The sequence below is a fragment of the Scomber japonicus genome, chromosome 13, assembly GCF_027409825.1.
Source record: "Scomber japonicus isolate fScoJap1 chromosome 13, fScoJap1.pri, whole genome shotgun sequence".
NCBI classification, from domain to species: Eukaryota; Metazoa; Chordata; class Actinopteri; order Scombriformes; family Scombridae; genus Scomber; species Scomber japonicus.
The window spans coordinates 26,828,493-26,840,724 of record NC_070590.1 but is presented as its reverse complement, the minus strand read 5'-3'; the positions used below and the strand labels follow the sequence as shown (position 1 = coordinate 26,840,724).

The 12,232-nt window shown below is 41.1% G+C and overlaps 1 protein-coding gene across 1 annotated transcript; it reads left to right on the top strand.

Annotated features, from left to right (window-relative positions):
* The first annotated feature begins 9,602 nt into the window (after positions 1-9,602).
* bhlha9 (basic helix-loop-helix family, member a9) lies at positions 9,603-10,475 on the top strand. The gene has a single exon (XM_053332302.1). It carries the CDS (start codon positions 9,603-9,605, stop codon positions 10,473-10,475), a length of 873 nt encoding a protein of 290 aa, XP_053188277.1.
* The last annotated feature ends 1,757 nt before the right edge of the window (positions 10,476-12,232 follow it).

Genomic DNA, 12,232 nt, shown 5'->3' with positions numbered 1-12,232 from the left:
TTTAGGGGTTTAGGAAACGTGCCTGATTTAAGTGAGCTATTTATTACTTGTTGCAAATCTGTCTGGACAGAGTTCATAATAGTTTTAAAAAAATATGATGGCATTGTGTCAAGACAGCATGTTGATGGTTTTAGATGCTGCACTGTTTCCTCTATGGTTTTTTGGTCAACTGTTTTAAATTCTGACATCGCAGTTCAGTTATTCCTGGGAGGTCTTAGGGATTGCGTCATTTTATTGTTTTGTGTTGATATTTAACCTTATGGACTGGATTTTTTCACTGAAAAAGCAAATTCATTGCAGAACTTCATTGCAGTTCCGGAGCTATCTGTTTAGGAGGGTTTGTAAGCTTATCAACCGTAGCAAACAGAGTACAAGTGTTGTTGATGTTCTTATTAATAATTTCAGTCATAGTTAAAATTACAAAGACTTTGTTTGTAGGTGAATTTGAAGTTTAGTCTCCACTTACGCTCTGCTTTCCTGCGTTCTGTTTTTAAAGCCTTTATCATCATAGTGTTCCTCCATGGTGTTTTCCTTCTGCTCAAGGTCGTCTTAGTTTTAATAGGTGCAACAGCATCCATGACATTTGAGATTTTCCAGTTAAATTTATCCAGGAGTTCATCAACTGACTCTGCACTCACAGTTGGTGACATAGCTATCGCCTCCATAAACTTTGCACTGGTATTCTCATTTATGTACCTTCTCCTAACAGACACAGAGGTTAACTGAACATTTGGAATGATCTGTAAGTCAAAGAACACACAGAAATGATCAGACAGAGCCAAGTCCTTAACATCAACAGAAGAAATATCAACACCTTTAGAGATAACCAGATCCAGAGTGTGGCCTCCAGTGTGTGTGGGCCCTTTCACATGTTGCAAGAGGCCAAAAGTGTCAAGTAGAGCAGAGAGTTCTTTGGCATTACTGTCCATGTTATTGTCTACATGAATGTTTAAATCCCCTGTTATGATAAAAAAGTTGTAGTCAGATAACTGACAGCAAATGTTAAGATCCTTCATCTTAAAATTTGCCCTCAACATTTCTTTCACACATCAACTGAGTCAGCAATAATTAGATCATCAAACTAAATTATGACAATTATCCTTTCATTTTCAGTTTGTTTGCTATGGACACAAAGGTATGCTGGATTCTGTGCAAAACCGTTTTCACTGAGGTGATCACGCAACATTTTGTTCAAGTTTCGTCCTGACTGTTTCAGACCATACAATGACTTGTCCAATTTGCAGACTAGCCTTTTCATCTTAACTCTGAATCCTTCATGTTGCTCCATGTACAACTCCCAGTCATGTACTAGTAGATCATGGAGCATGTAGAAACAGTTTTAATGTCCATCTAGTGTGAGTCTAAGTCACACTGAGCTGCCAATTGCATGAAGCTACAGTACATACTGATGTCATATTTGCAGTTGGAGAAAAGTGTCCTTGTAGTCTATTCCTGACACTTGACTAAACCTTTTGCAACCTATCTGGCTTTGTATGTTTTAATCTCATCTGAATTGTCTTTAACCACATAGGCCCATCTACCCCCCACTACATTTTGCCCTCTGGCAGTGTGGTTGATGTGAATGTTCAATTTTCCCTGAGGGTATCAATTTCCTCCTTTATAGTGCTAGTCCAAATTTCTGACTTTGATGAACTCATGGCTTCCTTAAAGGTTTGTGGTACATTATATATGTAGCAGTTGTCAACATTAGCTAGTATCTGGTCTCTCCACTCCACTTTACAGTCATAGTCATTCAAGTTAGTGGGGGCTTTTTCATCTCTCTGTTGGGATAGCCTGTGTACTATGACTGTCCCCTCCTTTCCCATATGAGTGTCATTGCCACTCTCTGAAGTTTCAATTTGAGGCCCTTGTGTCTCTTCTGAACTTTGATCAGCTATCTTGCTTTAGGCATGGGGGGCACTAATCTCTTCCCATGAAGATCATCATCACACATATCCAGATCTGTTTGAGTTTGACGTCCGACTACACTATTCATGAACTTCACAAATCCATGTTTAAGGACAATCTGTGTGTCAAAGATCCCCTTTTTACATTCTAAGTCCAACTGTCTCTTGTCTTGTTTGTATGCATAGCAGACAGATCCAAATACCTTAATCTTTAAAAGATTAGGTTTCTTCCCTGTAAAAATGCAATGTGGAGTCTGTTCTACACGTCTGTTGTAGCACCTGTTGTGAATTAGTGCAGCAGTCATTAGAGCATATGTCCACAACATCTTTGGTAAGTTGCTCTTTCTTTTCTCACCGTTGCCTGTTCAAATGGTGTTCTTTTTCAGTGTATTTTACTGTGAACTATATTATATACCATTATCTGACCTAACACATTTGATTTTCCCATCAGGGGGCAAGTCAGCAATTACCTTTTCAGTGGCTTTGACAGTATCTCTCTTTGCTTTCAGGAAGCACACAAACACTACCCCTGAATAATCATCAGTCTAAACCCCTCGTTTGCCTCTGGCTCTATAGGGCCAGGCAAATCAGTGTGAACAAGCTCAAATGCTGCTTTCAGTCTTAAATCAGGCTCTCGGTTCCAAGTCTGAGCAAATTTTGTGCAGTTTCATGCCATGTTTGAATATCATAACACACATTATTACACCCATCATCATCTTCATCACCCATCATCATCTTCATCATTCAGAGTGTTTAGATAGTAAAATCTATTGGACTCTTTAATATCAAACTTGATACTGTTCTGTCAAAAGTTGACAAAGGTGTCATCGTTGCTTTAACAGATAAAATGTCCAATGGATATGACGATATGTACAGCGCCTTCATCAGCATCATATTCATCCACTGAACCTTGCTGTCTTTCAGGCAGACCTCTGTATCTCCTCAAAGTGACGCCACTCATCCTTGTTCTGTCTGCCAACTCCAGGAAGTACTTTTCTGGCTGGTAAGACTCATCAAACTTCTTAAACTTCATTACTACTGCATTGGTTGCTTGTTTCATGTTGTTTATCCTTTTTTTGTCTGCATTTTGTGTCTTTATAAGTAGAGCAAAAACTGCACCACTGTCCCTGTTCACACTCAACAGTACATATCTCCGAGCCCTCTTTATCTCTTCCCCTCACCCAAACACTTGTTCTCATCATGTTTTCATCATTCATGTTGACATTAAACTTCTCAGTTCTCTTGTAGCTCCTCAACTTGGTTTCGAACTCACAGAAGGTTATCTTCTCATCATGCTGCCTTATGTTTTATAATCATTGCCATCAACAGCCCATCACTAGGGGTCTCTTCAGTATTTCTCAGTGCAGTAATGACCATCTCTGCATGGGTTAGCTGTAAGGAATGGCTACCTGTAATGGTGCCTCAATATCTGCAATGCTTTCCTCCCATTGTCCATTGTCATTCTGTCATCGAAAACCTGTATAAGTTCAGCGTAGGCTTCTTCATCCTCGTTTTTCTTCCTCCTCCTCGTCCTAATTAGGCTCTGGCTCATTCAATATAGTCTCCTTTAGTCCTAGCAACTGCAGATAGCCCCACAACTTTGTCTCCAATATCTGTGGTGCAATGTGATAACTTTATTGTAAAATCCAGTGAGAGTATTAAACACTGCAGTGCTCTGTTTTTCTGATCGCCTTTAAGCACAATCTGTGCTCTTACTGGACTTCCTGGATCATCATTGTCTCACTGTCACTAACAACAACACCACACCATAACAGCCTGTTACATTATTTTACAAATGAGTGTTTTTAGTCTGAAGGAATACAGTACATACATATAAGATGAAAGGCATTCCTGCTTGCTTTTCTAGAACATGTGCAGTAAGCGTGTCAGTCCCCAGGGTGACAGATTTTGACTGCAGATGTCCTCGTGAACCCTTGCAGACATGTGCCTGTGACTAAATTTACGTCACGTAGACAAACAGACCCTCATAGCCATGTGGAGCTGGAAAGTACGAATTGGCCTTAATTCTTTCTTCTCTGTCCAAATAAGCGGTGCTATCAGCTTTCAAGTTCCCTCCTGTGCCTATAACCTGTTGGTGCTGTCATCATAATAGTAAGAAAAATTGTTTAATTGCACATATTTCACGGAGGAATAATCACACATGCTCATCATCATCAGTGCTGCTTGAACCAGAAAGAGGACTTCATATGCTCACATGCTCATTTATATATCAATCACGGGTCAGCGTAAGAGCACACCGTAACAACATCTTAGCCTTTAAGCATTAACAATAGATGAGAGATGTTATTCAACACAATTTAAAAGGATAAAAGGACGATTGAGTCAAAATAAACGTGTATGTTCATGGTAATGAAGGAACATGCCACCCAGTGCAGCAGTGTGGCTTTTAATAGTTTTTGGACTACAATGGAGATCTATGGCACAAAAGAATAATGTATTTTGGACTTTAGATTCTTTTCATGAGATATGTTGACATCAAGAAAAAACTGAGAGAATATCACCAGAAAATATCTAAATAGGCAAAGTAATGCATTCTAAACTAATGATACTACTAAGACCTGTTCTAAATCCTTTGGTTCTTAAGATAAAAGAGAATATTTAATTTCAGATATCCCTCTGGGCTTGATTTGATGTAATAAGGTCAAAGTCATATTTCTGTCTTTAAGAAAAAATAATTACATCCACAGACATGCAGCACGTAAGGCATCTTTTTCTAAGGAAGAGCTTAAATGCCAGTGGCAGGAGAAGGTTATGACCTCCACAGGACTGACCTGAAGAGCAAAGCTACAATTATGAATGGGCGTGTAATGACAAAACTTGTATGTTTAATTGTACTTTCCTTCGTTTAAAACAAATATACTCATTGTCAACCAAATCTGTGTGACAGTGTCAGCTATTGTGTATTTGTATGTTATTTATTCAATCACATTCTAACAGCTATCAATCAATCCCTATCCCTGCAAGCATATGTTTCACCCACATTTATATAGTGTTGTGAACGTATTAGACTCATTTAACCATAGTACTGCTGTGATGCTTTGTTACCACTTCTGTGGTCAGAGGGCAACCCTTTAACTGCTGCGGGTTGTGTGGGAACTAGCCTACAGACAGTTAACCTTGACCACATGTTCCAACACTCCAAATGGACCCTTTAATGATAACCCACCATAATGACTGACTATTCTTCAGAAGGAATGCACTATGAACATACACCGCTGCCTTTTTGGATTTGTTTAAAAAAAAAATCAATGCACATTTTTTTTCATGTGCAGAAAATAGCTTACAATAACTCTAGCGTGAGCCTGGCATGATATACAGTTTAATTGGCTGCCCACTAGCCTGCGCAGTAAATACACTTCATTTTCAGCGATCCCTTTACTTTGCGGTCCATATGATCCTACAAGTAAATACTAACCTGTAAAAATGAGTGATTCATATCATGAGTCAAGTATTTAGGACAGGGGAGGAAGTGTGCTGACATTCCTATGTGGAGGAAACTGTTAGACATGTCATGACATCAGTACTGACAGATAGATTTGCATGGTTTTGTTACAAGGTGTAAATCACTAAGAAGAGAGGTTCTAGTAATGTTCTGCTTATGGTTAAATTAGAGAGGACTGTAACTGACCCAAACATTAAGTGTGCTGTTTTTCTCTATATGGCAATCAGCTTGCCTTTATGACACAACTGAAACAAAACAGTCTCATTAATCAACTGTTTACTGTTACTAAAAAGGAAACACATGGACTCAAAACTAAAGCAGACAATAAACAACAACAATAAATGCTCATTTGATTCATAGTAAGCTGTATCCTGGTATGAATAACTGCTTTGCGAAAAAATGATGATTTTCTTTATAAGTAACTACATCGATCTTCCAATTATTTTTTCATAAATCAAACCATGTTCAGCGGTAAACCACTGAAACATCTTTTAATGTAGCTGAATAAACCTCAACACACCTCTATGATTAATAGCCAACACTGTCACTGGGATTTTGTGAATAACACTTTCAATGCGGAGCTGTGCGTGCTGAAATACCCGGGGCACTGTTTCAACTCGACAACTGAGATTTTATAGGTGCTGTGCACGTTGAAAGGAATTACAGCAGCCAACTACACGTAATAGCCAGTAATTTCAGACAGAGTGATTCACTATTGTTGTGTCAGTAGGCTTGCTGTTTTCATGCTTTGTTTTTAAAATGTTAGACGAGATCTCAGACACTCTCACACCATGTCACCAAAATTTAAGACGCGTGTTTCAGTCAAGTATGTATCTACCGTACGCGCTGACAGATGAAAGACAGCTCATACTAAACCTGACTAGACTCAGGTCAAAGTGTCAAGTTGTTTTTTTGTGTGCAAATGTTCAAATGGATCCTAAAGACTTCATGTCTCTGTTTGTTCAAGAAAGAGGAGAGTGTGACTCAGAGACGTGGCTTTCACCTGTGAGTCTCTGACAAAATCAGTCGTGACAGGCGGCTTGGTGTCGACAGCGTTGATCAGAAATGATAGATGGACAGTAATCTGCTGGGCAGCTCACTGTCCTGCAAGCACACAAGCCATAGCCCAGTGCATTGAAGAAAACAACTGGAGCCCCTGGATTTCTACAAGTCTCAAGGCGGCATTTTTATAAGGAGAATTCATGCACAAACCGTGCCCAGCCACAAAATATTGATCATTATACTTTAAGCAGTATGTTAGTATCTAATAATATATAGAGTAAAACTTAGTTTGTGTGTAGTTCTCCAAGAAAAAAGGAGGATGAGATGATATGCTGAGGTATTCCTGGTGCATGAATCATCACTATGCATCATTTTCACTCAAAAATAAGGTTTAAAGTTTCAGTGAATCTTATCAAAGCTTCACAGTGTTTTGTACTGTTGCAATAAAATAGATTACAGTATGTCAAATAAAATAGCTGCCATAAAATGACCACAGATTGGCATTGCACAGTTGATAACAGATTTTTACAGACATTAACTGTTCCTGTGGGATTATGGTGTGACAAATAACGGAGGGGCAGATAACCTTTTTTTTTTTGTCTTCGGACTGGAGGCTTTTTATTGAGGTGAGAAAATTCCACGGCAGACACCAAAAACATGCATTAACATACCACTGCAAAGCCAAGGTTAGCGAACCTGGACCATACTCACTTATTACCCCTAACTACCCCTTTGGAAATATACATCTATAACTTTTGGCACACAGACCTCTAATAACAAACGGCTAACAACCAGTCATTATGGGGGCTTGAGCAGGAGATTTACAAATCCTAGGTTCAGCGGTGTTGGACAGGCTCCCCTTGCTTGAAAATGGTTATTCCATCAAGGGCAAGGTGAGCTGCGTGATAAAATCTTGTGATTTATTCCGGCGGCTGATAATTACTGGTGTCTTGTCAGCTGTCAAAAATGAATGGACGGGGAGAGTCCGAGGCTGTAGTGTTCATGCTCTTTACACCACAGCAGTAAATCTGACATGTTTGTAAAGCCATAAATCACAGCCCGTGATAAAGCCTACACACTCCCTTGGAGCTGAGCGGCGTGGGCTGAACATTTCAAACTGTTTTAGCTATACAGGTATGCAGAAGAGCAGCAGGGTTATTCTAAAGGTGTGGTAAGAACAGTGGTTTAAGTAGTTACTTTACGACATTACAGGAATGGACCATGGGCAGGAGGCAAAACAAGAAAGACTAAAATCTGTGAAATGCTTAAACATCATTCATTGTCATTGTCATTGTGGGTCAACGGTATGTGCAGTATTAACCACTATAAGACAATAAACAGTGCTGTAATGAGTTTTGTCCCCAAGTTGTTGTGCCACACAGTGATCAGAAGGTGTACAGTCAGTGAGAAATTATTGACTAAATATAACGTACATCTTGTGCAGCTCTGCTGTCATATTAAGGTTTGAACTACTTAATTATCATTCAAAATTGTGGTTACTGTGCACATCTTAGTGCAAAACATGAGCACTGTGTGGAATGCAAAGTTGACTTATGAATGGCTCAGGGGGACTGGTCTTCAAGTTTCAAAGACAATAAAAATTAAATTAAAAATGCAAAGGTTATGCTTTAAATTATAATAGAAAATACTCAGATCTTGGAATTAATTAAAAATATGTTCATTTTGCACTACTTTTACAGCAATGCAAATTGTGACAAACCTCAGGATGTATCAAAGCATTCCCAGTATTAAATCAAGTAAATAATCTAAGTAAGTACTGATCTCCCGGACACAACAGTAAAAAGGTCTGGACTAAACATTCCCTCCTCAAATCAATAGTTGTGCTTTTAGAGCTGAAACTGGGCTGTAATTGTTTTAAAGGTTGGCGTCTAAGAGACGCAACACATACAATAAAAAGAAGAAGGCAGGAAGGAAGCAATGCTTCTCAACGACCCCCAGTTCAGTGTCTGAAGGCCTACCCTTTAGTTACCTGACCCGTTGCACTTGGCCAGAAGCCTAGCTAAAGGTCAGTGCAATCACCTTTCACTGTCCACTGCAGTATCTGACACATAGATCTTTCATGTGGATGCAAGTCTCTTTCCACTGTTCAATTTAACAAGAGGTTTAAATGAAGTTTCTATACTGCATCTAGTAGTCTTTGTTTAGAAAAGAAATGACATGTAAGTCATCACCTTAAAGGGTCATTAATAAAAAACAATGTTTAAGCATTTTGGTATTGAAACAATCTCAGTTTCATCTTCACTTGCAAATGATTATGAAAGATCGATAGCCTAAGCCAGCAGCAATTGCTGGTTCTAATTGTAAAATATTTGCCCTTGTTTTTTCCCTCTCTTTGAAGTCTAGGGCTCGCTCTGCTCTTGTCCTCAGGTGCTGCCCAGGCCTGATTTATGGGGATGGGTTCTAGGGAAGCACCTCTAAATTACATGGCCCTTAAACCTGAACAGAGAGAGACAGAGAGAGGGAGAATCGCCAGAGACAGCTAATTGCAAGGACAAATCTAACCTACGGTAGATAAGAAGGTTCCTCTCTTCCCAGACCTGAGAAAAGGGGAAACACATATGACTGATTAGGCTACTTGGATAAATGTGTCAATTTGCCATGAATGTCCCTGGGACAAAAACACTCACTGAACATCTCTTCATAGACATCAAATGTAACTGGAGCCAGTGTTTCCAACTGGAAAACAGTCTAACTAATTCCTCTGTAAAAGCGCTGAAGGAAATGCAAAGTTAATTGCTATTTCCAAACAATTTGTATGTTTTGCTCATGTTTCATGCTGATGTGAAAGGTTGAAACTCTTCTGTGAGATCTTGTAAGTGATGTGAGGGAGAGTCAGAGTAGGAGGAGGAGGTGACAGTGCCATTTGCCTGGAGGGAGCCCATAAACCTGAAGAGGGAGAGAGAGAGTGCATCATTCCTCACAGGTGACTGTACCATGTGACTTCAAGAGCTTTAAAAAGCAGGCCAACCTGTCTTGGTGAACTACAAGTAATCACAAGGCAGAGGAGGAGTCGGAGGAGGAGAATACCTGGGCTGTCGGCACAGCAGCAAATACCGACAGCCCCACAAATCAAGCCGAGGAGTGCTCAGGGAGTGGGTCCAGCAGCCGGAGCAGCCTGCAAACACAGTACGGTGCAGATCTTCACTCCGACTACAACGCAAGAACAAAGGTTTACAACTGCATTGTCTGGTGTCTATGTTATTGACAAGATGAGTTGCAGCAGTGTTGCAGAATCAGAGTTCTCAGAGGAAGAGTTGGAGCTTGGTGTGCTGGACCAAGCCGAGGACGAAGGAAGTCCCAAGAATTCTTTCCAAGACAGTGAGAGCTCAGCCAGCAGCCCAAGCGACCCAGAAGAAGGCCAGACCAAGAAGCGCAATCGACCCGTCCGCTCTAAAGCTCGTCGAATGGCTGCCAATGTCCGAGAGCGAAAACGTATTATGGACTACAACCAGGCCTTCAATGCTCTACGAGTTGCCCTGAACCATGACCTCAGTGGCAAACGGCTCTCCAAGATCGCCACCCTGCAGAGGGCCATCAACCGCATTTCTGCTCTGTCAGTATTCCTGAACTCGAACCCCCCCAGCAAGCCCTGCGCCCACCGGGAGTGCAACAGGTCGTCTACAGGAACGGCAGCGATGGGAGCATCTCGACTTGAGCAGCCCAGGGTTCCGGTTCCTCGTCTGGAGCATCAGGGTTATGTCCCCTGGCATGCGTCCATCCCTCACCAGGTGCAGCCACAACAAGGGCCCCACCTGCATAGGCTGTCTGCAGATCCACATGTCTACATGGATAACAGTGTGTCGTCATGCCCCCCATCACCACACTACCCCTGTTATCCCACTGATGGACAGCTTTACGCCTCACATGGACACTGTGGCAGCTCTCACGACCACCCGTCGAGTCCTCTACGATACCCTCAGATGGGTGAGGGGTTAGGGTACCAGCCGGGGATGTGGGCCTCCTGCACTCAGGGATACATGGACACTTTTGTGGAGCCGTCTCCAGCTATTGGGCTCCCGTGGCAGGTGAGCTACATGCAGGAGCCGGAGCACAGCCTCCCTCTGTGCCCTGACATACTGTAACAGGCTACCTCCACCACTGTGAGCCCTGAAGACTGCTGTTAACACCTCTGGACTGATGAATGATCTCAGGGAGAAAACCCCATGTGTGTTTTTTGTGTTTCTGCTGTCGCAATCAACTCAGTATTACAGTAACACTTTCTAATTGACACATGTAAATAAAAGTACAGTGGCAATAGAAGAATGTTGAATATATATTGATCTTGCATTTGAATATATTATATCTAATGAATGTTTCACTGTCTGCTGTAGATAATTCAACCACAGATTTTTGTTCTAGTCATTCATTTCTGCAAAAGCTGAATTACTGGAAATGATGTGACATTACTAAATGTGTGATTTCAAAAGTAGCTGAGTAAGATCATAAAGAACAGTGAGTAGACTATTCAACACAAGCTGCATAGTTTACTTATGTGCTATACTGTTACTTAACTTGTTACCTAAAATGTGACCTAGAATTCAGCATTCATGTCATGTATTTATTCTCTGTTCTGCATACAAAAGTCGTGGCTGTTTGTAAAGTTGTAAAAAGTCTGTACGTTATTTTCTAAATCTTCAAAATTAAATGTTAAAATTATATTTTAAAAGATTCCAGTTCAGTGTTTCCTTTCAATTGTTTGGTTCTTGTGACTTTGACACAGAATTAACACAACACTTTGCTTTTCAAATGCATGTGCCTGTGAGTGTCTGTGCATGCATCTGTGTGTGTGAGTGTGTGCGTTTGATTATAGCCTAAGGTCGGCAGCCTCTACCATTCTGAGTCTTAGATGACAGAGGTCCTTCACTCAGTTGAAAAATGTCCTCACAAGTCCATTCTTGTCATTTTTTTAAGAGAAGAAAAGTCAAGGTACTATTTACACACAGCAAAATAAAGCATGGGTCGACAGGGGAGAAGGACATTGACTAACACTGTGTTTTTGCTGTGTGAGGCTTAAAAATCAATAAGCAATATGGGGGTATGAAAAGTGCATGAGCTGCATCTTGCAAAATATAGATAAGCTGTTCTTGGCTTTTTGTTTCTGTACAGAAGTACATATTTCAATTAGAACAACATACTCTGCAACAACAGCAAGTGAGATCATTGCTAGTGATGGGTCAGCTGGTCTTAGTGCAGATCAAGAAAAATAAACTCTAACCACAACTTCTCCTCCTTCTGGCCCTACCGGCTCATGTTAGTCAACAACAGCTTTCCCTCCCCTGCTGAGCAGCATGGAAAACAGCTTTAATATTAGACTATAGGATGGAGCCCACCGACAGATTTATGTGGGCTCAGGAAGGAAGACTGTGCCCCGTCATCAGCGGGTGAAATCCCCTGTCGGGCTGCACTGGCCCGCAGGTGGAATTGGGTGTGTGAGAGTTTTTTGAACATCCTGGAGGTCTCCCAACAAGGGCCTAGAGACGCTGCTGAAAAGAGTTTTGCCTGAGGAGAACTACTGCAGGCTTGGTGGAGAAATAAATGGTGTGGTACAACAACAATTAACAGACAGGAAGGAAAGGGAATGCGGACAAAGAGATGAATGGGGAGGAGGAGTGGAATAATAGGAAGACGAGGTTATGGGTGGTGGGAAAAAGGAGGAGAGTGACTACACTTTGAGCCCGTCGTTGAGCTTCTTCACAGACGTGAATCACTGGAAAACGTTGACTCACCAGCGAGAGACGAGTGTGGCTGACAGCACTGAGTGACGGAATGTCTCTTTCTCCTCCCCTTTTGGCACAAAAGCAGATCTCTGCTCGGTACCGTGCCAGTTTATCTACTCATC